The sequence below is a fragment of the Sander lucioperca genome, chromosome 8 (genome assembly GCF_008315115.2).
Source record: "Sander lucioperca isolate FBNREF2018 chromosome 8, SLUC_FBN_1.2, whole genome shotgun sequence".
In the NCBI taxonomy this organism is placed as follows: Eukaryota; Metazoa; Chordata; class Actinopteri; order Perciformes; family Percidae; genus Sander; species Sander lucioperca.
This window is the reverse complement of record NC_050180.1, coordinates 31353071-31380711: the sequence shown is the minus strand read 5'-3', so window position 1 is coordinate 31380711 and position 27641 is coordinate 31353071. Positions and strand designations below refer to the sequence as shown.

The 27641-nt window shown below is 41.8% G+C and overlaps 1 protein-coding gene across 6 annotated transcripts in view; it reads right to left on the bottom strand.

Moving 5' to 3' along the window:
- The window catches only part of kalrna (kalirin RhoGEF kinase a), a 225550-nt gene that overhangs the window by 93318 nt on the left and 104591 nt on the right, over positions 1 to 27641 (bottom strand). For 4 of the 6 annotated variants that reach the window (XM_036004305.1, XM_031307530.2, XM_031307602.2 and 1 more), the window contains exons 28-38: positions 26518 to 26639; positions 25163 to 25229; positions 24964 to 25073; positions 22640 to 22709; positions 22418 to 22507; positions 21219 to 21311; positions 20680 to 20791; positions 20263 to 20453; positions 19931 to 20032; positions 19661 to 19809; positions 16946 to 17048 (exon numbers count right to left, since the gene is read on the bottom strand). In XM_036004305.1, the coding sequence (XP_035860198.1) occupies positions 16946 to 17048; positions 19661 to 19809; positions 19931 to 20032; positions 20263 to 20453; positions 20680 to 20791; positions 21219 to 21311; positions 22418 to 22507; positions 22640 to 22709; positions 24964 to 25073; positions 25163 to 25229; positions 26518 to 26639 (1209 nt within the window). Of the gene's footprint in view, positions 1 to 8448; positions 8649 to 15642; positions 15915 to 16945; positions 17049 to 19660; positions 19810 to 19930; positions 20033 to 20262; positions 20454 to 20679; positions 20792 to 21218; positions 21312 to 22417; positions 22508 to 22639; positions 22710 to 24963; positions 25074 to 25162; positions 25230 to 26517; positions 26640 to 27641 lie in introns of those variants that run through there. The other 2 variants (XM_031307696.2, XM_031307766.2) reach the window with 2 other exon arrangements.

The following is a 27641-nucleotide window of genomic DNA, read 5'->3' as shown; positions in this document are numbered from 1 at the left end:
CACTTACGTAGGCTACGGCGAAAGCTCTGCATGGCGTCTCCGCGACTGGTAACTACAGGTTCACTACATGTCAACAACATTTGGCATCCCTGTTTAGATTTAAAGGCCCTGAACACCCACACAGGTGTTTAAAGTTAATGTGGCTGATTGGACCTTTTCCAGGACCATGTGGGTGGGGTTAGACTGAGTGATTGACATCTTCCTGAGTCCACTGTTAAGTGTTGTTGCACCTGTTAGGGCGGGACAAATGACACCTTAATCCTTCTTATTGGTAGAAAGAATTTGTGACCTAATAAGTTCCCATCTAAGCTCCGGCCCAGCTTCAACCTGAACAGAGTCTAATCAGCCAGAATAACTGAAAACACCTGTGTGGGAGTTCAGACGCTTTAAAACCGCTGTTTGATAACAAAGTCACCCAATGGTAGCAAATGTGCAAGATCAATGGGAAGCCAACAACTGTATGGTTTACTCTCCATCCTCGGACGGACTATAAAACAATGGGCCCCGGGCCACAGACATGTATGAGGCCCCCCCCAACCTGTCTACACAGGAACACGACACCCACGTTTAAAGGGTCTCAAACAGTCGTTTGTAGTCGTTTTGTGTACGTTTGTGGTCATTTTACATATCTTATCTTACATATCTTCATTTTTTTTCAGCACCATTTCGTGAGTCAGTCAACAACCCCCCCAATCCAATCCAATCCATAATCTGTGAAATGTAAAAGCATGGCTGATCAGTGGAAACTAGCCATCATTCTGGTGCCATCTTATGATAATATTTCTGAACTGGCTGTATATGCTGAACCCAAGGTTTATCCATCTGAATTTTTTGTGTTTCAAAAAAAAGGAAATGTGTTCGGAACTACAGAGAAGCATTAAGTCGTAGGGTGTTTTTTTTTAATGTGTCTTTTAATGAAAATAAAAGTGTGTTTGAGGGTGTCTTGTGCTCTACTGCTCTCTGTAATATGCTTTTATTCTGCTCACTGAAAACACACATGCGTGCGGCAGCGTGTGATGGTCACATGTTTGAGAAGAGGAAGACAAACACACTCTACCTCCTTCAACAGCAGAACGAATGGAACCAGTTGAGATAAGGAAACTTACGCTGTAATGAGTTATTATCCAGTGAATGACGAACTGAGGATTTTCACTTGCTAGCAACGGATGGATCTGCTTAAATGTACAGCGGCCTATATTTATCAGTATTTGAGTGACGGCGGGGTTATTGAAAAATGTCTGATGGCTTTAAATGGTTGGACTATGGTTGCACTCATTAATGCAGCGTGAGGTCACAACTGAAGATGTTTTCCAAGAATTTCTAGTCTATATTTTTTAATGGGGCCTTGTGTCCAGAAAAGGGGAAAGACTCATTAGGCTTATTCAGGCTTGCACTGACGGAGCACCAAACATGACTGCTGAGTGACACATTGAGATTATTGAAACCGTTGGATTTCTTCTGTTGTTCTTTCGGGGAACAACCACCTTTCATGGGCATCCCGCCAATCCCTTTAAGAAAAGCATAAGTTATACAAAAGTGTTTTGATAAAGCATATTCAACATGCTTGATATTGCAATACAATTAGACTAAAGACAGTACAAAGAAATACTAAAAACAAATATATAAAAAGGAGAAAGAAAGATGATAATACATACTGGCCTGTTAAGTGATCTATAGAAATTACCAAATGTTTTGAAATCCTGCCCTTTTTCATAGTCATATCACTTCTGTCTCACACACACAGGCTTCTGAAGTGTTTGCCAGGGAGTGAACACTGCTAACATAAACCAGAGTGACAGTGAATGGTTATGTGGAAAAAAAAATTGATAGTCGGGGACCACCAACCCTGTCTCCAAGGAATTACTCTCATATGCAACTGATTTGCAAAACTTTCCCATTCACTGGCAACATTTTGTTCCAGTGCAAGAAATAAGTGACACATTGTTATGCCGCAGCGCCTGACTTCTACACTGAAGGACTGTCTTGTACTGTAAGTCAGATTTGACTTTTTCAATATTCAAAGAAGACCAAGCTCCTTTCCTTAAACTTAAACAAGTGTTTTGAGTTGCCCAAACACGATTATAAAACACTTTAATAGTGCTTTACTTGCCAGAAGGGAATATTATGGGGAAAACTAATGAAAAACATGGACATTTTGTGGAGGTAATTAAGAAAGATAATCCAGACGGATTTAGCTCATGCCAAAGAGTTATACATAAATATATGTCTGTGTGCAGTGTGACATTTCTATCATGCTTTTCTGTTTAAGTTCCTAATACAGTTAATTTAGCCAAATACCTATTTTCTTATGACTACAGATAGAGATATTACAGAGACTTTGTCACAGCTACAACTAAAAGAGCTAGCAGCATTTAAGATGTTGATCAATGTCTGTTACCATCATTTTCATTTGAACAATGTCTGTGAACTGTAAAGATCAAGCACGGTTTGCTTGTCAAATTTAATGACTCGTTTTTTTTATTTTACTGCTTATCCATAAGAAATGACATATTCAGCAGATGTGTGTTATTATAAGGCCCTGTTTACACGAATATGCTCGCGGGTGAAAACGACAAAATATTTTATCAGATGTGCCTTTCGTTTAGACTGCGACGGCGTTTTGGGGGGTTAAAAACGCAAAAAAGCACCCTCCAGAGTGGAAATCTTAGGGCGTTTTCACACATACCTCATTTGGTCCGGACTTTCGGACTTTTCAGTTTGATCCGAACCAAAATTACAGGTGTGAAACCTCCCCCAAATTTTGGTCCGATAAAAAGAGGTGGTCTCGGTCCCGACCAAACTTAATGGTCCGGTTTGTTTATAGTGTGAAAGCATTTTTTGGATGGTTCGGACTTTCGGACCAAATACAAGAAGCTCTGGCAGGCTCTCCTTGTGCTACAAGACCGGGGAAGCTCCTTTACTGAATATCTTGGTGCTACATGAGAGTGTGTGATGGTGAATGCGCTCAGAGCAGACAGCTGTCGGCTGTCAGAGCAGAGAATACATCAGCAGTTTATTGGTTAAGTGGTAGTAAATGTACAGTGTAGGTTTCCGTTTGTTTCTGAATAAATGCTCCAGAAAGAAAGTTCCCGTGTCTTGCTTCTCAACATCACAACAAAACAAAAAGAGCCGCGGCAGTAGAGGAGAGCAGCAGTCAGTAGGGGAGAGAAGCAGTCAGTAGAGGAGAGCAGCAGTCAGTAAGGGAGAGCAGCAGTCAGTAGGGGAGAGCAGCAGTCAGTAGAGGAGAGCAGCAGTCAGTAAGGGAGAGCAGCAGTCAGTAGAGGAGAGCAGCAGTCAGTAGAGGAGAGCAGCAGTCAGTAGAGGAGAGCAGCAGTCAGTAGAGGAGAGCAGCAGTCAGTAAGGGAGAGCAGCAGTCAGTAGAGGAGAGCAGCAGTCAGTAGAGGAGAGCAGCAGTCAGTAAGGGAGAGCAGCAGTCAGTAGGGGAGAGCAGCAGTCAGTAGAAGAGAGCAGCAGAAAAAACTCCGACCCAAAGAGAGGATACGAGAGGACGGGGAAGCCCGTCTACAAACCAATCAATTATAAGTATCTGGAGACGCAGCTCATGTATTTGATGACGGCAGGACGTAGTTTTGTCACGTATAGATCTTTAGTGTGCTTGCATAACTGCAGTGTGAAACCAAAACTTACCGGATCAAATGTATACAATGTAACAAAAACATGAACCTTGGTCCGGACCTTGGGTCGGACTTTCAGGTGTGAAAACGCCCTTAAAAAAGCTCCACCGTCGCATTCCCGTCTAAAGGGTAAAAACGCACTGTGCGAGTGTGTGTGCCGTGTGTGTGTGTGTGTGTGTGTGTGTGTGTGTGTGTGTGTGTGTGTGAGCCGCACGCGCGTGTGTGTGTGTGTATATGTGTGCCGCGTGTGTGTCTGTGTGTGTGCCGTGTGTCGTGTGTGTGTGTGTCTGTGTGTGTGTGCCGTGTGTGTGTGTGTGTGTGCCGCATGTGTGTGTGTGTGTGTGTCTGTGTGTGTGCTGCGTGTGTGTGCATTGTTTGGAGCAATAACTCCTCGTCTGTCCAGACAAAATTGTCAGCTTTTGTTATTTGCTTCACGCTACTAGGGAGAGAAGCAGAAGGAAGGTTCTACGCAGGCGCGGAGACTTGGTAGTGTACTAGGGTACTAGGGTAGTGTTGTGTGGCAGTGCTTCACACTACCACCTAGCCGCCTGGTGTGCACACTACATCGAATTTCACATACTTTTGCGTCACCATATGGACGCAGATTTCCCCCCCCAAAACATCACCTCATCTAAACGCGGAATAAAAACTGAGAACGCAACGCCACTTTTGCGTTTTCTCTTCAGATCGTTTCCGTCTAAACATAGCCTAAGAACACGACTGGCTGGTTCAACTTTGTCCTGCAGTATGAACACTTTATATCACGACTACAGGGTGGTACCCCCAAGGTTCTCCAAGTTAAATTTTAGTTAAAAAGACTTTTTAAGACCTTTTCAATACCACCTAGGATGAAATTTAATGCCAACTTTACAGCCATATAATGGAAAATCAGTATGGATTTTAAGCCCGAGAAAAGAATTATTTACCAACTGACTTTACCTGAATTTAATAAAACATTTTTGTGAAGTGTGTTTGTACACAAATAACATAAAAATTAATAAAATATTTGTCGCATTTAGAGCTCTTATGCTATTAAACTAAAAATACAAAATAAAGTAAATTGAAATATTACCAACACAATTGCTAATCCTAAGAAAAGTCAAGAAAAAATGTACGCTTTTGGAACTTAAATTCAATACTTTTAAGGACTATTTTATTTTTTAGAATATTTTTTAAGACCCTGTGGGATTAGTCTACAGTGTGGTGAATGCATTTATCTAATACAAGATACACCTTTGCAATACATAGGTGTTTTGTGTTTCGGGGAGAAGAAAATGTGGTAACAACTACAGTCAGACCGCGGATTCTGGACTGAATACAGCATCTTCCTACCCTGGTAATCCAGAGTTCTTGCGAGAGCACAATTTGAATTTGCTCAGCGAGTCACTCAGGCATCGAGTATTGATGCTCATTAACTATGGCCTTGTAGCCGAGCTGCACCAATCACATCGGTGTATCTGATATAGGCGGGCCAGAGGCGAGCTAAACAGATGATGACAGTTTAATCTACCAGTTAGCTCTGCTGGTATAAGCGTATGGGGCTCTGGATAAGTCACCCTGTGTAATGTTGTGATTGGCCGTAGTGTTATCCAATTGAGTGCAGTGAGATTTTCAAATGCATGCTTGGTGCCGCCCCTTGAGTTGGGCCATTTTCATTACTCAGTGCTAGCACCTTCCTGGAGTGAAACCCATGGAATGTCCCAAGTCCAAATACTCCAAATACACCTATGTGTCAGGGCAACTCCTCGGTGTGTATTGCTGCCCAAAGGTAAAGAATGAAATAAAAAAAAATAAAAAAATAAAAATGTGCACGACTATGGTAATACCTCCTTGTAACACATCTCAATCTCTGCCCAGTGTAAAAAGCTACTTGGACGTCTTTCCATTTGTTAGATCCACTATACGTGACAGTCACTGTAGAACTGGGGCTATTGCTCAATGTTGTCGTCACTATCAACAACCTCTACCAGCAGCACCACGGATCATGGAAATATAAGTAGTATTATGTTTACAGAGAAAGTACAGCCAGTGACTGTGTCTGTGCAGCAACAGTGTAATGCACAAGCATGAGTGTACACATGAAGATGCTCATTATGTGACAGTGTTACATTCTGATTATGTGTTTGATGCAGTGCAGGTTATGATGAGTTTAACATTAAGAACTAGAAACAAGTGGCGTTTGTTGGCATCCCAGAAACCAGTCAAACCAGCCCAGCATCCTAATGGCTGAAATTACAGTGGCAAAAGTCAAGAGTAAAGAGTAAAAAGGTTCTGCTGTAAGACATTATGCGTGCGCCACAGTGTCTGAACCACAACTAGTGTGACCAATAAGACTTGTCTGCTGCTTTACAACACAGCAAAAAACACAACAGAAAAAAGCAAAGAAACTGTACAGATAGTTTAGAACCCACTCAAAATACACATTAATTGAACAACAGCAATGCTGGTTCCTATATAGCTGTGTATAGGCTTTCACGGAGGTCCACTGCTCTGCTGTTACAATGTACTCCAATGGCAACCAAGAGGCATCATCAGAAACTCTATAGAGACGTCTTGACCTGTTAACACTCACGTAATGTACGTGAGTTCTGGCATGTCACATAAGTATTTAAACACAAAATTTCAAAACTTTTGTTAACATGGACGTGGTACACTGTTGGATTGGTAAAATGATCATTGAGTTCATTTTACTGAAATCATAAGCACCAAAGCATTATTCATGATCTTAGTGCTCACAGAAAAACACAAGTTTATACTCCTACTGAAGGCGGACGCTAAAAAAAGTGTTTGTCCTCTGACCTACAGGGCTGTGGTAGAGCCATGAGGGCTGCCAAGCTGTCAACCGCTGGAACCATGCTTTAAATAACATTAAGACCAAAAGACTAAACCACAGCTGGCTCAATGCACCAAGAAACGTCACAGAAAAGACATTCCACATGACGTCACAGAACGGACATATATAACAAGATGTTACAGAACTGGCTGGAACCTCGGTATGTCAACCAAACATCACAGGGCTGACATATCATTTGGTAGGGGAAAAGGTCACAAACCATGGTCTCTAATGTCAAATTCACAAACTATGCATGCCCAACCATTCCCACTGACCTTTTTCTACATCCACTTATGCTTATTAGAGTGGGCAGTCATTACTGACACAACTACCTCTATGAGACAGCGACAGCCTTGATACCTCTATGAGACAGCGATAGCTGGATAATGTTGGACAATTTCCTCTTCCGTTGAACGCACACCATTGAGGTGCATGCAATCAAGCAGAAACTACAAACTAAAACTACTGTAACACCAACTTTGTTTAGCAAATTCAGTTCATCTGTCCACAGTTGGATTTCTCCAGAGCATTTAATGCATTCTCAAAACAAATAATGTGCAGACTCAACAAAAACAAAGGCATTAAGTCTAACAAAATTCAGAAACATCAGCTCATTTATAGATATGTCCTCTTTTGAACTGTCATGGCTGCGTATGTGTGTGGTGTTTCTGTGTTTTTTTGCACCCAACGGCTCCACCCTAACCAGTGCCTAATCCTAGAGCCTTCCAGGCAGCGCTGCCTGGAAGGCACTATGATTAGGCACTGGTTAGGGTTAAGGTTAGGGTTAGGTGCCTTGGAGGCAGCGGTCGCAACGCTGCCTGGAAGGAGCAGTTGGGGGCAAAAAACACCATCAAGCGAGTGTAATGTCTATCTCAGACTTTTTGTAAGGTTAATGCACAAACTTCATGTAAAAAGTTTGTCAGTGGGCAGTGGTGTGGATGGAGACTCTTTTTCCAGTGGGTCTGCTCTGTAATCTGAATCAAACTCGCTTCAATTCAGCCGTCTGGACGCAAACATTTTATTTATCCCGTTTCTCTGTGGCAACTAATGGCCCGTTTCCTGTCTGTCTGTCTGCCTGGCACACACACACATACACACCCTGTTTAACCATTAACCTACCCAATTACACACACATTCCCTCCTGCAGTCCAGCTTTACAACACACTAAGTGAAAGTCAACGGCACGTATGATCTGGATTAGCATCTTAGTCAGTGGCCAAACCTCAACAGTGACCAACAAGCTAATCTCAAAACACTTTTCCGGTAAAAACTCTTGACAGTTGCAGGAGGTGGGCTGCACATAGATTAGCTCTTTTTTTTTTTTTTTTTTTTTTTTTACAATCTTAGTTACTTGAATTTTTACAAACTATTAGGGCAACATCACAGGGCGCTGAAGTGAGAGAACACACAGAACTTGGCTGCACACAAGCGGTGTCTTCTCTCAGCAGTTCCAGTCATGCAGAACATCAAGTCAAAACAAAGGATTGTGTGCAAAGTGAATTAAAAAAATAATAATTGGCAGGAGTGGCGTGTGTTGGTGTGCACTCAAATACTCCATTTCACCATGGGTTACAACAAGATCAATTCACAAATAGTGTTTTTTGTCCATAGGAGCATACAAATGTATTGTGACCAAGCAGCTTCTTCTTTAAACACTCAAGCACCTTAAATCATGACAGATGTAAATATTTCTAGCAGCATCTAGCCAGAGCCCAAAATGTTTGTTTTTCAAAAAAATATCTTGAAACACTAACACATTCTGGGTGGCTTACACCTGTTATTTCACTATATTCTTGCATCAGTTTTACTTTTACAGCAAAATTCACCAAACTTGTCAAACATGACTGTGCTACTTCCAGACACACAAATAGAAGAGCAGCCTATTTGTCATTACGACAGTATTGAATGAAAACAGTGCTTCATGTAAAGTCTAATTTGAGCAGATAGTGTACAGTGTGTAGCCCAGCAGTTTGTACTCACTCTGCTGCTCTCTTTGAACAGTTTAAAGCTCATCCACTTTGGCATGTCGATCTTTCCTCTTCTGTCTCCGTCTCTCTCTGTCTTTGACAACTCCCTCGTTTGTGCCTTTGCCACACACACACAAACACGCCCTCACGCTGTCTCTCCCCTTCTCTCTCTCTTTGAACAAACAGCCATAGCTTTGTATCAGATGGGGACGGCACTCTGCTTGGTGTGGGTGTGTGTGTGTGTGTGTGTGTGTGTGTGTGTGTGAGTGAGAGAGCGAGAGACAGAGACAGAGAGAGACAGAAGTCATATGACCAGCAGATGGCTACTGTACGGTTTCAGTCTGAACCCGACACTGAATGCATTTGATTCATGAGAACACACACGTTTAAACAATTGCCAGCCAGTGTAACAGTGTTGCAGCTGAATGCTGGAACACTTTGAAAAGTACATAACTGTAGTATTGTAATATTTAGGTACTTTGAAATAGTACTTCCAAAGTAGTTATATATTACTTTTTGTTACGTTTACTTCCATCCAGCATGAGTTTGTCTTGACAGTTGCACAGAATCAAGCTATGAAAGAAGTGCGAATAAATTAAAACGTTTCAGACACATACTGTCGATAAGATACATACTGGGACAAAACCAATCAGGGTTGCCAACTTTAGTTCAACATATCAGTCAGGCAGATTCCCTGTTGATGTGGCCTGTATGCAACTGCACAACTACTTTTAGACACTTTAATGCAGCAATGCCAAATATGTCACATGTACAGTAAAATGCTAATTAAGTTCTCCTCGACTTACACACGTGATATTAAAAACGTGGAACTAGAAGGGAAATGATTTGATATCGTGCTAAATGGTGGTCTGGCTGTTACCAATTACAGGGTCAGTTCGCACAAAATGCAGGAAAAACCTCTCGAATCTGATGAAGATACACCTAGCGTCGAAACATTAGTCCTCTAATAAAGTTTGTTGACATGATTGTACTGAATTTCATGGCAGTCCATCCAAAGGTTGTAGAGATATTTGACTCAAATGTCCACCTCATTGTGGAGCTAGAGGAAAAGTCAGGGGATCCCCAAAGTCACTAGGATTCATCCTTTGGAGACACTTAATATTTCTGCCAAATGTAATGGCAATTCAGTCAAGAGTTGTTGAGTTATTTTTTGTCTGGACTAAGTGGCAGACCGACCAACCAACAGACAAACATTTATTATCTGCATGGCTAAATACCACCAAAAAAAAAATCTATTTATTTTATTTTATTTTTTTATCTCATTTGGGTCCACTGGGCTTTAAACTTCTGGGCAAAAATCATTACTCTGGAAGACTCAGCCTGATAGACTCAAGCCAGGCGTCGATTCATTCAAGGCGCAGGGATAAAAATGGATTCAGAGGCGGCGGAGCTCCTTTCCAACCAGTAATGCATATTCAGTCCTACATGAGTAGTATGTTTTATTGGTCCTGGCTCACAGAAAAACACAAGTTTATACTCCTACTGAAGGCGGAGGCTAAAAAAAAGTGTTTGTCCTCTGACCTACAGGGCTGTGGTAGAGCCATGAGGGCTGCCAAGCTGTCAACCGCTGGAACCATGCTTTAAATAACATTAAGACCAAAAGACTAAACCACAGCTGGCTCAATGCACCAAGAAACGTCACAGAAAAGACATTCCACATGACGTCACAGAACGGACATATATAACAAGATGTTACAGAACTGGCTGGAACCTCGGTATGTCAACCAAACATCACAGGGCTGACATATCATTTGGTAGGGGAAAAGGTCACAAACCATGGTCTCTAATGTCAAATTCACAAACTATGCATGCCCAACCATTCCCACTGACCTTTTTCTACATCCACTTATGCTTATTAGAGTGGGCAGTCATTACTGACACAACTACAAGAGACCACCTGACAGAAAAATACAGGTTGTTTTAAGTGATGATGTATTTCTGATGAGACATATCAGTTCTTATTGTTTTAGCTCTGTAAACCAAAACATTTGGTTTGAACTAAAACCATGACTATGAGGATATGAAAGTTCTGACTTTCAGATTTAATTTGAGGTCCTCTACAATAATGTTGACTGTAGTAAAAATCGGGAGGACTTTGTACAGTAAATCAAGTTCTTTAATTCCTACAATTAATGTGAACAATATGGATGTAAACGCTGCCGATCACGGTTATAAGATTAAGTCAGCACATTAATCTCTTTCGTGTCATTTCAAATCTAACGTACTGGAGTTCAGAGCTCAATTATTATTATTTTTTTTTTAAAGTGCACTGTCCAAATACGTAAGGGTAATGATTGCCACAGGACGCAAAATAAAACTGTCCTATCCATGTCAACCTGCTTCTCAAACAGTAACAGAGATGACACTAAAAAGAGATAACGTTGCCGTATGTCTGCGCTGGTCTATATAAGCATGGTAACAAGATTGTATTTTTCTGTCAGCCGTAGGAGACAGAGAGAGGAGAGAGGCAAACAGAAAAAAAATAAAAAACTCTGTAAAGACGAAGAGAGAAATAGAGAGAGAAAAAAAAAAACACAGGCATTCGTCATATAAAACTCCTCCAAAAACCACCAGAAACAGTAGCTTCCCACCCTGTCTCTCCCCCCCACACACACACACCTCTAGACCCAGACAGCAGTGGAACATCTGACTATGCCAATGCTGGGCTGTTATTATAGTGTAAGGGGAGAGAGCGGGGGATGGATAGAGAGAGAGACAGACAGAGAGAAAGTGAGTGAGTGAGTGAGTGAGTGAGTGAGTGAGAGAGATTTTGAAAATTGAGAAAGAAGAAATGGATTGCAAAAGAGTATACTAATTGTGGGTGTGTGTGCATCTCGAAAGGAGAAGGAGAGAAAGAGTGTGACAGATAAGATAACAGGGCGAGGCAAGACAAGGAAAGGTACAAAGATGTTTATGGGAAAAGGGGGCAGTAAGGAGAAAAAAGAAAGCAACATTAACATATTGAACCAGAACCTGTATTAATTGTTTTTGGGATCTTAGAGCCAACATTCAAATTTTCCGTCAAACAGCGCCTTTACAACATTGAATCTAAGCCGTTTTATCACTCCCTTCAAAGCCACCCGACTCCTTTGACGAAAACATTAATTTTACCTCGCAGAACACGAGATATGCAGTTCTACCGCTGCCTCGATCGGATAGTTTGTTTGCGGTAGACCAGCTAATTCTGTGTTCTGCGAGGTAAAATTACTGGTTTTATCAAAAGGAGTCTGGGAGCTTTGGAGAGAGCATGGATGTATACAGAGGTGGAAGAAGTATGCAGATCTTTTACTTAAGTAAAAGTACTAATACCACACTGTAAACATACTCTGTTACAAGTAAAAGTCCTGCATTGAACATGTTACTTAAGTAAAAGTAATATGTAAGTATCATCAGGAAAATGTACTCAAAAGTATTAAAAATATTTAAAGTACTCAATGCACATTTTAGAAACTGGAAATTATCAGAACAGTTCTGTCAGTGTCAAGTGTTTAATAGTCTAATCATTTCAGCTGGACTTGTAAGCCGCTCTATTGTTGGGTAGTTTAATTTCTAATGTGTTTTGTGTGCAAAAATCCTAATTTGTAAAGTAACTAGTAACTAAAGCTGTCATATGAATGTAGTGGAGTAAAAAGTACAATATTTCTCTCTGACATGTAGTGGAGTAGAAGTAGAAAGTAGTTTGAAAAGTACCTCAACTTTTTACTTAAGTACAGTACTTGAGTAAATGTACTTAGATACATTCCACTACTGGATGTGCACAACGGCTTCAGTTCCCCATGGTAAAGCGGTGAACATATTCTAAATATAGCATACACTTAAACAGGCATTGATTTTTTTAGGTGGCCAAAATAAGTCTAGCTGATGCTGCCATCCACAGCAGTACATAGCTTAGCTTCCGTGTCGGTACTCCTGTCTGCTTCTCCTAACTGGGGACGAGCCGACCGCCATCTCCTGTAGCTAACACACTGACTATGGAGAAGTAGCGGTAACACTTTACTTGAAGGTATCTACATAAGAGTGACATGACACTGTCGTGACACATGAACCCTAACTTGTCATGACAAAAACCAAATGACACTTAATGACAGAAGCGTTATGTCATAAACGTTTATGACTTATGTTTATGACACGTTCATGACAGTGTCATGTCACTCTTATGTAGGTACCTTGAAGTAAAGTGTAACCAAAGTAGCTCATACAACCACACTTCAAATCAAAATATCTTAACTATCCCTTAAAGAGTGCCTCAGCGTTAAACAAACATGCCTGATCTGATAATTGGTTCAATAAACACCATATCGTGACTTGTCTTAACTTCAAAACACACAAGGAATTGGTATACTTTATGGTAATTCATCCCTGGAGGGCCTGCAGAGCCATGGGAACTCAACAACCACCGCCCTTCACATACAAGAGTACCGCCACACTTCCACTTCCCTTCTGGGAAAAAAAGTACACTGTTAGAAAAGTCAGTAGAAATACAGTTAATATGAAGGAATTTTCTGTAATGATTTTTCACAGGTGTTTTTCCGTATTCTGATTATTTCTTTTTGTATTAACAGAAATGTCCGTTAAAAAAGGTACAGAGGATATACTGTCAATTTACAAAATTTTCTGTTTTTGGATTAGCAGGAATGTCCGTAAACATAAAAGGTACTGGTAAATTTCTGCCAAGACATTATGTGTTTTTCTACGGATTTTTTTCTTACAGTGTAGTTTAAATTGAGAATAGTTCTTCTACTGGAGCTAAAACACTTCTTTTGGCTCAAAACTCCACTTAAAAACCAAAATGTAGCGATGTAAACGTAAATGCCTCAGCTGGTTTGAGAGATTACTGTACTTTTTTTTTCCCAGAAGGGAAGTGGAAGTGTGGCGGTACTCTTGTATGTGAAGGGCGGTGGTTGTTGAGTTCCCATGGCTCTGCAGGCCCTCCAGGGATGAATTGCCATAAAGTATACCAATTCCTTGTTTATTTTGACGTTAAGACAAGTCAAGATATGGTGTTTATTGAACCAATTATCAGATCAGGCATGTTTGTTTAACGCTGAGACACTCTTTAAGGGATAGTTGAGATATTTTGATTTGAAGAGTGGTTGTATGAGCTACTTCTCCATAGTCAGTGTGTTAGCTACAGTAGATGGCGGTCGGCTCGCCCCCAGTTAGGAGAAGCAGACAGTACTCCTGTCCGTAGAAAAACGCATAATGTCCTGACAGAACTTTACTCCGTTTACGGACATTCATGCTAATCCAAAAACAGAAAATTTTGTAAATTTACAGTATATCCTCAGTACCTTTTAACGGAACTTTCTGTTAATACAAAAAAAAAAAATAAATTAAAAAATTTAAAAATCCAAAAATACGGAAAAACACCTGTGAAAAATCATTACAGAAAATTAGCAGCCAGCTAGCGACGATCTATGATGACGTAACCGTAACGAAGTGGTGTCTCATGTCATAGGGGTATGTTTTAACCTCTAGCCCTTACAACTCGGTTTCGAGGGACAATGGCTAGGGGTAAGACGAAGGGGTAGGGGTAAGACAGAGAAATAGGATTCAGCCTTAGTCTCCAGTGTCCCCGCAGTTATCCACTACAGATTCGTACTTAAATAAAAGCTAATGAGATTAAGGCAGAGAAAATAAGGGCCGTACACAAAGGGGATGGAAAGGGAGGATGGCAATTTATCACAAAAAAAAGATTGTTTGGGGTGAATGGCATCCCTTCACATCCAATGTTAAACAGAGCCCTGTTTAGTACAGATTTTTACAACTTACAACACAGCCATGCACAGTATGTTTCCAAGTTTCTATTCCGTTGTCACATTGCAAAAGAGCCCTCAAACTCATTGTAAAACCTAATTACAAACAGTGATAAATGAAAAAGTAAATCTGCATCCAAGAAATACAGCTCACAGTTAAAGCCGCGGTCGGCTGTGTCAGCATATGAGATATGAAACGTATCAAAACAAATTTAGGAATCTTCTTTTTTTTCTTTGTTTTTTTTTCTCAGAAAAACAGAAGAGGAGGATCCAAGAATAGCTAGCTAGAGTCTTTTAAATCCTAGAAACAATAAACTCAACCATAACAACAACACACCCACACTCGAAAAGAGCTGGAAAAAATATGCATTAAGATGTTTTCATTGGACAGGAAGAGGTGGGGAGACCAACACAGACATGCAATATAAAACCACAAAGATATGCAGAGTTACAGTAGACCTGTATGTGCATGGTATTAATTTTGTTTATATATGCATTTACTGTACACACATATATAGTATGTAGCAAAACAAGTAACGTGACAATAAAAGACTGATATTGATAATGGCAGAGAGAAAAAAAAAAGGAGAGGAGCAAACAAGTTGAGATACAACACACATGCGCCGCACTGCTAAGGCCTCTGATTTGTGTGTGTGTGTGTGTGTGTGTGTGTGTGTGTGCCTGTGTTCATGGTGCTGACATTTAGAGGCAGGGTAGTGTGTAGGCGTGGGGTTGCACGGTGAAAAGGCCGCACTGTGTAACAGAACAGTGGGAGGCCATGACAGACATCTGTGTGTGTGTGTGTGTGTGTGTGTGTGTGTGTAGCAGTGAAAAGGGAGGTACTGTGGCAACACTGGAGACGACAACAACAACCAGTTCAAATCAAAACTAATACAATTAAGGAATCGGAACCACTAAAACAACTGCCACATTAAACTCCATTCAAAATCTGTAAATTGAATGATTTGTTGCTTGAATGCAAATTAACCTGCCCTACAAGTAAAACAACTGGACTGAAGACCTCTACACAAAGCACTAGGAGTCACTCTGTAATTCAGCAAACACCTGATTACCCAAGTCAATGACAATTTACAAGTTATAAATGGTTTGCCTGTTGCTCGTTTGCCTTCTTCCAAAAAAAATGTACCGTATCAGAATGTACTAAAGCAGTGCAAAGCACAGGAAGAGTGCCATGACGGACAAAGGTTGAGAAACCCTGCTGCTAAACAAACAAGTTTTTTTTACAATTTCATTTAATCATTGAATCAAGGTGTAGCTCAGGACAAAGGACATGAGGACAAAGGACGTGTGCATTACAAAATCTCCTCTACAACAAAAACCAAGGGGACAGGACTTCTGTGTTCCCTCTTATCTTTTGTGCACTTAAATTCTGGTTGACTATAAAAATAAAAGCTTAAAGATGGGCTTACTTGTTTGTGAGAGGGTGGTTGGTAGGCGGCATCAGAACAGCCGCCTGCACACAACCTGAAGAGGTTTTTCATTGCCGACTGCTCCTCTGTTCATATGGTGACATTGCTGAATACTTCAAACTACACACATAACCTAACCTTCACAAACACACAATTGTGGTGCTGCATGTATCTCAGTTTGTTGTGTTTCACGTGTGCACAAACATCTTTCTGCCACTGGCAAACGCACAGCCCCTGCTTCTGCCCATTGTAGAAGCATGGGAGACCCTGTAGCGCTGACACAGCTGTGGGTCATCAGCTCATCAAGGGCCACAGAGCAAGTCTCTGGCTGAATCACACTTCTCTAGAGCTGCATCTCGTGGCCCTTATGTGATAGCTCCTCGACTCCTCAGTCCTCGGCTGAACCGGTAGTCGTTCTGTCCCCCTTTTCCTCGTGAAGGTCGTCTCAAAGATCTTATTTCTGCCCCGAGGAGCTAGGATCGAGGAGGGATCTACAAGGGATCTCAAGACACAAGAGCAGCCTTCCGGGCGTACGTCCCTTAGCACTTAAATTGCCTCCTCGAAGCCTCCACTTGCCTCCCTTCCTCGCGTCATAGTCGTTTATCGGTGTTTTTTGCCCCCAACGGCTCCTTCCAGGCAGCGCTGCCTGGAAGGCTCTAGGATTAGGCACTGGTTATGGTTAGGGTTAAGGTTAGGGTTAGGTGCCTTGAAGGCAGCGGTCGCAGCGCTGCCTGGAAGGAGCAGTTTGGGGCAAAAAACACCATCGAGCGTCATAGTCCCTCCCACCGAGGAGGCACCATCGACCGTCATAGTCCCTCCCACCGAGGAGGCCCGGGAGAGATGCGACGAGCAAATGTGTTTTAGAGGGATGAGACGTCCTTTCCTCCTAGCAACTCCTTCAGCTGCACGGCTTCCGGGAAGGCGGCTCTCGTGTTTCCTCGGCTATAGCTCCTCGATGATCTTTGAGACGGCCTTCACCGATGAGGGACAGAACAACATCCGGTTCAGCCGAGGACCGAGGAGTCGAGGAGCTATCAAATAAGGGGAAGCCGTGCAACTGAAAGCCGTTGCTAACTCCGCCCATACAGCTGACGAATTCATGTGACGTCTCGTCCCTTTAGAACCCATTTCCTCTCTCCTCGCGTCATTTCCTTGAATAAGACGCGAGGAAGGGAAGCAAGTGGAGGAGCCGGGGGATACAATTTAGGGTAAATCAGATTCAGCCCAAGTCTCAATCAGCTGCCTTTAACTCCTTTCCCCTCCTTCGACACATAAGCAGCAGCTCTGAGTGTGTGTTTCCTACCTTGTCGCTGTCTACAGTGTTTTGGGACGTCCTGGAGGCGATGGAGATGGTATCTGGTTGGCTGCTGCCGTCTCCCTGACTGTCTCCATCTTCACCTCCCTCCCTGAACACACACACACACACACACACACACACACACACACACACACACACACACACACACACACACACACACACACACACACACACACACACACACACACACACACACAAACAAACAAAATATCAGAATAGCTTTGTTTAAATCATTGGCAAACACAAACCATTTCAGTGTGATAACACTGAGTACATTTACATTTACTAATCGGTACAAGGGCAAAAACGGGAACATTATTTGCATGTAAACATAGTCACTGATGCTGTCACCTTTGGTGATATAACAGATGGGACAATATTACCACTTCACACACGTTTTAAATCTAAAAGAATGGTTTCAATCTGCTGTGATGACACTTTTTACCGAGCTGATACGGTTTCTGCCCGCAGTGACACTGTTTACAGTGCTGACGTGTCCAGTTGTGGCAACAGTCAAGTCCCAAATCTCCTTGTTGCATAAGCATCTGAGGAATGATGGCTCAAATTCCAGGTGTGTTATAGGCTGTGTGTTTCAGTGAATCTACAGGTGTGTGTGTGTGTGTGTGTGTGTGTGTGTGTGTGTGTGTGTGTGTGTGTGCGTGTGTGTGTGTGTGTGTGTGTAATTCTGTGCTTTTGTGTTCAAGCTATATATTTCTTTTGAGCAGCTTATTATGTCCTTTTGAAGTTTGTTTAATGATTTCTGTTGCATTAATCATATAAGCAGAGGACATACAGGTGATACAGATGATGCTATATTAATATTTACTGAGTAATTAAATCATTTTTCTCAGGCTGAATTGAATTGTGGCCAAACTGTGGCTATACTGAATGTTTTTTTTTTTTTTTAAATCAAGCTCACTACATAATTTCCTTCCTGAGCTTGGTAATCTCAGACAAATGTCACCACTGAACTAAAGTTTGCTTCACCACCAGGTGCTGACTGCTTACTGAGCCCCTGCCTTCGTGAACCATATACTGTACATACTGTTACTGCCCTCAATAAAAATGCTTCTTCTGTTCACACAAAATCTGTCTATTCCCTTGCATGGTTTTCCATTAATGATATTTCTATTCACAGTGATGTTTGTGGTAGAATTTCCAGCTTATGAACTCAAAACTCATGTACAACATAACCTGATGAACTTCTCAGACAGAGGAGTACTTCAACTTGGTGCCTCCATAGATTCAGGGAATCTAGGCAGCTGCATGATAAGGGAATGTTCAGTGGGCCTGCCATGCATACTTCCCAGAGAGAGATTGATCATAGGCATTCTAAGGCCGGCTGCACACTGGCTGTGTGGCGTGAGCGTGTCAGCTGCGTGGCGTGTCTGTTTTTATTTTGGCTCCCATGTTAACAGGTTAGAACTTCCACACTGCCTGCGTGACATGCACGTCTCAGGCGCGGCTCAAGCCGCGCCGAAAACACGTGCATACTAGAAATAGGACCAACGCCTATTTTTCACGCGACACGCAAGCGTGTTGGAAGTGTTTCCAGGCAAAATAGAATAGGAAAATATGTTTATATGTCATTTTGACACAAATACACTTAATATATGACATTTTGATGTTTGAAAGTCTCAGATATAAATGTAATTTAAAAAAAAATATCGCACCTGTCAATACAGAATGAAATATTCTGTAGCCTATTTTGCCGTCAATACTGCCGACGTTGTCTTTGCTGTAATCAAATCAGTATATATTTATGTTTAACATGAAGTATACTACTGCTTGAGTGCAGTTTATCAATGGGAAACATACATGTGTACATACAAGGCTAGCAGCAGCAGCGCCGTGTCAGACACGTTTCTGGTGTGTAAAGACAGAATAATCCACGCAGCCGCCACGCAACTGACACACAACAGAAACGCCACACTCACGCCACACAGCCAGTGTGTAGCCAGCGTAAACTGCGGTGGATTTCTGAGGACTATGGTTATTGGTTAACTGCTCCTTAGATCTCTGCAGGGTAAATCCAGACAGCTAGCTAGACTATCTGTCCAATCTGAGTTTTCTGTTGCACGACTAAAACATCCTTTGAACGTGAATGTTCCACCAAAACAAGTTCCTTCCCGAGGCTATTTTGCAAGAGCCCAAGACGATTGCGATTGGTTTAAAGAAATGCCAATAAACCAGAGCACGTTTTTTTCTTCCCATCCCGGAATGCGGTGTGGACTAGCCAGACCCTCCTCCGCAGTGCTGTGGAGACTAGGCTGAACTAGGCTATAGCATCTGTGTTTAAGGCGCCTGCAATATCTTTGCTTACATTTAAAAGGTTCAGCTTAACTTAACGCCTCCAGCATGAGTTTAAATACACCTTCAGGAAGACAGGAACTTCAGAGAATTGGGATGGCACCTACGCTATACTTTGTGAAGCCAAATTCTCCTCAATTCATTAAATGCTCCTGTGTAATTCATCAAAGTCTCCCGAACTTTCTTCACGTATGTGAAATGAGTTGTGCTGCTCCTGAGTTTTTCTTTCACAATGTTTGTAACCTCTAACAGAATATTTCCAACACTGACAAAATACCTTTCAACCTGTGGCGATGACTTCTACTTATGAAATGTTTCTGTTCAATTATGGCAATTCAATGTTTGAAGGCATTTCTGCACCAAAAAGATTGTTTGTGTGTATTTGTTTACCTCTTAGTGTTATTCCTGGGTTTGGTCAGTGCTGGTGTTTTAGGCAGATGAAGAGGCTCCTTGAGCGCCCCCTTCAGGTGAGTCATCCTCTCCTGGATCACCTCCCTGATGTTTTTAATCCACTCCTGTTTAGCTTCCACGTTGGACGCCTGGTAGGAGAAACAACAGAATACCTTGTATTAACGTGCAGTAAAACGCCTCTTAATTGCAGCAAACCGGCGAGTACACAACAAAAGTTTGTTTCCATTTAAAAAGTTTATTTTTACTTGCCTTTAGCACCGTTTTATTATCTGAGGAGGGGGTTCTTCCTGCCCAAAGAGCAAATTTACATGGATCGCCCTCAATGTGCTCGGTCACCCCCAACTCCGATGTCTGCAGGGCAGCAAAGGGAGCAAGATGTTTAATTGTCAAAAATGTGAGTCACTGAAAGCTAAACACACAGCAGCTATTCTTACACACACGCATGCACACACACACACACACACACACACACACAGTAAACAGGGTAGATGAAAGCAATCTAACAGTGAGGTGACCTCTGGACTGGATTGATACACACCTGCTGCACACACACACACACACACACACACACACACACGCACCAGTAGTTTGTTCTTGTACTGGTACTTGGTTCTGCCAGCTGAGTCTTTGATCTCCTTGCTGAAGACCAGGGAGAACTCGAACAGGAAGAGGTGTCGGTCCCGCCCCTTCCTGATCAGCGAGCGTGGATCCCAAACCTGGAAACTGTCCTGCAGGATCAGCTCGCCCTGCACCTCCAGGTTTTCCTCAAAGCCTGAGGAATAGGAGGACCAAGACATTAGTCATTAGGTGGAATAGGAAATACAACAAACTCATGGTATTTCTTTAGAAAATGGTCATCAGAAAAGTAAAAAACACTTCTGGCAAACAAAAACAAACTGGAAAAGTTTAGAAATCCTTTTCCAGACAAATAATATCAATTCTAGTAAGAACGTTATGTTGGTCACTATAATTCTACAGCAGAATGGACAGTGTCTTACCCTCCAACATGGCGAGATGCATGGCATCATTAGCTCTCTTCGGAACACTGAGCATCACCTCTAAGCCATCTTTAATCTCCCCTTTACCCTCCTCACAGCATGACAGGAGCTCCTGCAGTGGGAGAGGAGAGGATATCAAACGTGAGAGCCAAAAAACATAATTGATAAATATTTTGCGTGCTATTCTATCTCCACATTTAGAGGATTACCTGGTTACTTCCTGACTCTCCCTCAGTTTGCACATGTGGTGATTTGACCCACATTTTCACTTTTTTTGTATACCACAATTTTGTGTGAAGGGTTAAGGTCCAGTTGTGTCTGTCTAGTCCAGAACATGTTGGGTCTGCGCCAAAATTTTGTGTGAAGGTTTAAAGTCCGGGTGTGTGTGTGTGTGTGTGTGTGTGTGTGTGTGTGTGTATGTGGCAGCAGCAGGTGTGCGTGTGTAGCAGGTGTGTATCAATCCAGTCCAGAACATGTTGGGTCTGGGCCAAAATGTTGTGTGTGTGTGTGTGTGCGTGCGTGGGAGGGTGTGTGTCTACCTTAAGCAGTAGTTGGTACTTGGTGATCCTCTGGACTGGTTTGATGAGGTAGGAGGAGATGGAGTTAGCCAGTCCACGTCTCTGCTGAATGTCCTGTTTATACACACAGAGACAAAAAAATTACAGCAAATACTAAAATAAATGCAATCTTCATAACTGATAAATTCTGCATGCGGCTGGTTGGTGGGGAACTTTTTCAATGACCAAAAAGCACCATCTGCTGTCAAAACGGGTGAACTACATAATCCCCACCAGCTGCAGGAAGGAAATTAGAAAGCTGCAGCTGCACACACTGTTCTGCTTCTAATCGAAGCAATTTGCTTGACAGAGTACTACAGGAGTGGCTAATTCAAATGAGAGATTGGAGTTCTGCCGGAGTTACGCTCCACAGTAAGCATCCATCTTAAAAAAAAACAAAAAAACATTCCTGCATCTAAGCATCGTTGGTTAACCGCTGTTTTGTAATGAAGCAACACTTTAATCATGATAGAATACTACTAATTCAGTCTTCTGTTTATTTCCCTGACATTTGTACAGGAGTACGCATGTATAGAATGAGATTTCTTTGATATGACAATTGTTGTTTAGAACAGGGGTCTTTAATGTTTTTTAGGCCAAGGACCCCTTAGCTAAAAGAGAGACGGAGCAGGGACCCCCAACTACATACATTGTATAACATTTAATTGCATATTAAACTGGGCCGGATGTATGAAAATTGATATTCACATATTATTTTTACATCAAGTTTTAATGTCTTACCTATATAGTAAGCCTATGATCAATATTATGTAAATTAAATCTTCTTTTTTTAGCAAAAAGGCATTGCTAATAATGTGTCATTTATGTTAACGTATATGTTCAGACATATTTTGACTTTTGAAAAAAAAAAAAAAAATCATGATTATTGTTTGATCATGCAACAATAATCAGGCAGCCCCCCTGCAGTATTGCTGAGGACCCCTTAGGGGTGGTGGACCCCCTATTGTAGATCCATGGTTTAGAAGGTTTAAAGAAGAAGCCCCGACTGGGCCAGTTTACTCGGACAGAAGTGGTTACAGTGCATGTGACATTTCTGTTTCAGAATTAGCAGTTTTCCTAATGATTAGATGGAATAAAATGAGTTGTTTTAATTTTAGTATTGTTTACGCGATGACGTGATGTGAATGGATCTGTGGCAGAGTGATGAAGAGTTTACTCACGTCGAAGAAGGTGCCGGCATGCTCCAGGATAAGCTGACTGGAGTCTGGCTTGTTCTTACAGTAATCCACGTAAATGTGGAACTTGTCAGCCTGGAAAACAGGAGAGGAGGTGGAGAAAATAGTTTTACATGGTCATTTTTATTATGTCATATTCAAGCCCACCCTCTTTAATAGACAGATTCCATTTTTTTCTGACATCTGGAGAAAAGGGCCGACTCTCACCCAGGTGACGAAGCAGTGACCGACATCTTCTGGTAGCTGCTCATAGTTCACCAGCTCCTTCAGGAAAATACTGGAAACACAAACAGATACGCACACAGCGAAAGATCACAATTTAAAAGGAACATACAAAAACAAAATGAACATGTCTATACCCAGGCCTGGAAATTCAAGTCCACTTGGCCTTAAAGCAACACCAAAGCATTTTTCCTCTTCGGTCCCCCTACAGGTTGGAAGTGGAATTGTGGAAGAATCTTTGGTGTTGCTTTAAGCCTGATTTATGGTTCGGTGGAGGCTCTATGCAGAGCTTTCACCGTAGCCTACGTGAGTGGCCTGAAGTCTATACTTGTGCGTTGGCGTGTGCGTCGATCTCTTAAGAGAATAGCAGGGCAGGCATGTGTGTGTGCACTGGGGAGTGTGTGGTAGAGCAAGTAAGAGAGTGACGGTGATTCGCTATGGAGCCAGGACTCTAGAGAGGCATAGTGAGAGAAAGTGTCTCCCCTGTGCTTTCTGACCACTGTCAGAAATCTGTAGCAGGAAAAGTTAACCCTCTCCTTGATTTCATGTTGTTTATGGAGAAGGAGAACCAGGAAATGAGTAGGGGGAAATGCAACGCTACCAAGCCACGGCCGAGCGGCGTGCGTCGCTGCGACGTGTAGTTACATTTTTTGAGAGGTACACGACAGGCTACGGCGTAGGTAGTCTGATATAACGCCGCAGCATTAAGCTTAGTTTAAGGTAGACGCGGTGTTCACGGCGCGCAAGCCATAAAATGACGTCATCACGGCTGTCGCTTCCAGCACGAAGGCTCCGCAAGCTGTCGCAACGCATGGCCGCGCACCTCTGAATTTTTGTAACTACGCCCCCACTGCGTGCGCTGCACTTTCATTTCAACATGGTCAGCTGGGAAAAAGAGGTTCACCTCTACAAACATCTGTATGATTCTTCATGTACAGACCACAGGGAGTCAAACAGCCTTAAATATGTGATCAGAGAGAGACACTACACTGGGAAAAGAAGAAACATTTTGGGGGAAAGTGTGGAAAAACATGAGGGGCCCTATTTTAACGATCTGAGCGCACGGCGTGAAGCGAATGGCGCAGGTGCGTTTAGGGAGTGTCCAAATCCACTTTTGCTAGTTTGACGGCGGAAAAGCGGGTCCGTGAGCCGGGCGCATGGTTCAAAAGGGTTGTACTTAGTGACTTCATGAATTCATAGGTGGGTTTTGGGCGTAACATGCAATAAACCAATCAGAGTGTCATCTCCCATTCTCTTTAAAAGCCAGGCGCGTTTGTACCTTGGCACATTGCTATTATGATGGCGGATTTGCACCGTAATATTTTTATTTGTAATCTTTTGCATGTGTGTGTGCTGCTGCGCTTCCCTGTGTGTGTGTAACAAGCATAGTGTGTGCGCGCTGTGCATAAGCCTAGGCGCATTTTACTAATTCGCTGTTAAAATAACGATGAAATGCTGCGTTATTGACTTTAGACCAGGTTTTTGTTGGTCAGTGGCGCAATCACTTCCCGCTGCCTCAAGATAGCAATATGCCAAGAATTCACCTGAACACACCTCCCTGTAAGACCAGCACGCCCATGGGCGCAAAGATGGGCGCAGGTGCATTTGCTATTTAAACGACGTGGGCGCTGGACGGGAAACGGGTCTTAAACTAGCAAAGACACTTGCGTCGGGCTTTGCGCTGGTTGCAAGATAGGGCCCGAGAGGTCGTTTTGTCAAAGCTAAATAAAACGACTTCATGAAAAGAGTGTTCTTAACAGCATTACTGGCAGACAGTCACTTCGATTTGGAGACAAACGACAGTCACGTTAATGATTAGAGTAGATAAATGTAATGTTTCGCGGTACGTCGGTGTTTATCATGGATATGTTTTCTTCTGTTGCCAGGCAGCCTGCTTTGCTTAACTCCCACTCTCGTCGTCTCTACTACTTCTTGCTTATTCACAAATTATTTTTGTTTGTACGCCCTCTGGTGTTTTGGAGAGTACTGCAACGAACAATGCGTTGAGCATAAGTGTCTCTGTGCTGTATTTACAAATCCTACTATGGCCACGCCAAGACCCGCCATTCAATCACTACTATTGGCCAGGCATCCATGCTTACACAAGGTAACGTAAACCCATCTGTACAGGTCCTATCGCCTGACCAATCAGCTATCCTAACCTTAACCCTAACTAATTGAGCTGCTATTGAAGGGCAGGTCTTGGCGTGGCCATAATAGGATTCATAAATTCGCTCTCCGTGCATGCTTGTAGTGTGCGCCATCTACGACGCTTAAATCCGTATATCTTTAGGTGTTGCGTCTCTCACTTGTTGTGGAAGTCCCAGATATCCTGCATGTTGCCGAAGACGATATGCTCCTTGTTGGCGATGCCTGGAGGAACCTCCTCCACACCGCTGGTCATCTCCCACAGGTAGGTCTGACAGATAGACAGAGAGACGTTAAGTATGACAGGAAAATATCTGTTGTGTCAAAACAAAATTGGACAAGCAGAATGGTTTTTCATACCTCGAGACACTCGTGGAGGTCTCTGACGTAGGTCTTCTCTGTCTGCAGCAGCTCTGCCATTATGAACCTGAGAAAAAAAAAAGTTAGTACCAACAAAGGAAACGCCACAAAGAATGATCAGATGGCATGCATTATACAATCGGTCCTATTTTGTGTCTGGTTATTGATGTTCCTTCAAGACATTTTCTTCCTAGCAAGCGATTCATGATGAGACAAAAACCATTTCAGAAGGCTGCAGAGGAGATTTGAAAGACTGTACATTGTGCTACTAGCACAATTATAGCACAATTATTTGTCTTTGATGTCTTTAAAATTCTGAGATTGAGAAAAAGCTGTCTTGGGAGTGGATAGGAATAATTTGGTTAAATAGGGTGAATTACTGCTGCTATATTTCATACCTTCATGACATTGCCAGTTTTCTTCTTGTTGTTGATTACAAAGAGCAATAGCAACACACTTTATACGATTGAACATTAGGGCTGGGCAATATATTGATATTATATCGACATTGTGATTTGAGACTAGACATCGTCTTAGATTTTGGATATCGTAATTACGATTGTAATACGAAAATCCAAAAGTAGGGCCTTGCTTACCAAACGTAATATCGTAATAGAGCTTAAGTGTTTTCTTGTCCTGGTTTTTAAAGGCTACATTACAGTAAAGTGATGTCATTTTCTGACTTCACGAGACTGTTCTAGCTTTCTATTATTTGCCTTTACCCACTTATTCATTATGTCCACATTATTGATGACTATTTATCTTAAATATAATTGTGAGGATATTTTGTTAAAGCACCATTCGTCAACCCTACAATATCGTCACAATGTCGACATTGAGGTATTTGTTTTACAATATCGTGATATTTGATTTTCTCCATATCGCCCAGCTCTATTGAACACTGTTCAAACCCAACATAACCTCAGTACTCCTCATTGCATTTTTAGTTTTTTCCACTTTACATAAGAAAAATATTTATAAAAAAAGAAATAAAAAATGAATAGAAAAGTAAATACAAATATACCTACTGATATACAAATATATGTATTCATTCCTACCTATATGCACACTACTGCTGCTATATTATATCAACATTATCATCTTTACATGCTTCATGTGTTTCAGGTTTGGGTCATGAAACTACATTAAAATAAACCTTCCCTATACCTTCCATGTAAGACAGTGTAGATAACAACTTTTTTTTTATTTCTATTTAGGAAGCAGCAAAGTGTACAGACACACTCTCTCTCTCTCTCTCTCTCTCTCTCTCTCTCTCTCTCTCTCTCTCTCTCTCTCTCTCTCTCTCTCTCTCTCTCTCTCTCTCTCTCTCTCTCTCCCTTGATTCCTGTACTCACTCTTTCTTTCTGGCGGACTTCCTCTTTTCCTCATTGACCTCGTGGTTCGGCTCACGCAGTTTAACTTCGGGGTCGTCGGTCAGGCTGGCGGGGATAATGTCCAACTCCAAGTCTTTATTGTCCTGCATAGAGGAGGTAAGGGTGGGACAAAAAAAAGGAAACTTTGTCAACATCTGTTTTATCTGTTTGTTCATCTCACTTCACTTTTATTGCTGCAAAATGGGATTGTCAAGCAGACAAACTACCAGCGTATATATAATAAAAGATTGATACTTGGTGTCTGTGTATCGATACAGTATTGCCATGGAAAATATTGCGATACTATGCTGTATCGATTTTTTCCCCCACCCCTAATATGCGCTCTAAAATAGATTTCCCGGCTCCCAGTGTCATTACTTCATGGCTGGACACTCAAAACATGAATGAGGAAAACTTGAACATCAGTTAACTAGCCGAAAAGTAAAGAGGTTTTCAACGAGATGGGGGACAGCAGTTTGAGGAAAATAACAGATGCCCCAGCCACGTTTAAGTCCAAAGTCTGGACCCATAGCTGATCTATAGAGCTCAACAGTGACCGCCTACTTTTTTAACGGCTCTGGGTTTTACCCCATTCAATTATTTCAATGACGTTTCAAAAATCAATTATATAAAGAGTTTTACGTCTGGAACCAAGCCACATCTACTGTACAAGAGAAATCGTGACCATAAAACATTTGATTCGGCGCAAAAGACATTTTGAAATCGGCAAAGGTACAAGACTGCAAAACCTGCACTTAACCTTTTCACAGGCATTTTGTATTCATACTTAGACCAATATCGTCGGCCAGGGCTCACTTGTAAAAGAGATTTTAATCTCAATGTGATCTTTTCCCTGGTAAAATAAAGGTTAAAAAAAAAAATATATATATATATATATATATATATATATATATATAGTGATGTATCACTAAAGGATTGTCTAGCAATATAGTGATAATCGCAGAATTTCTGTATCGTGATATTATCAACATTGTGAGCCATGTATCGTATCGTGAGGTACCCTGTTATTTACACCCCTTATAAATGGATTGTTGTCAATAATGTGAAACAAAACTTTACTTGGCCAAACCAAAGGCCCCTACCTG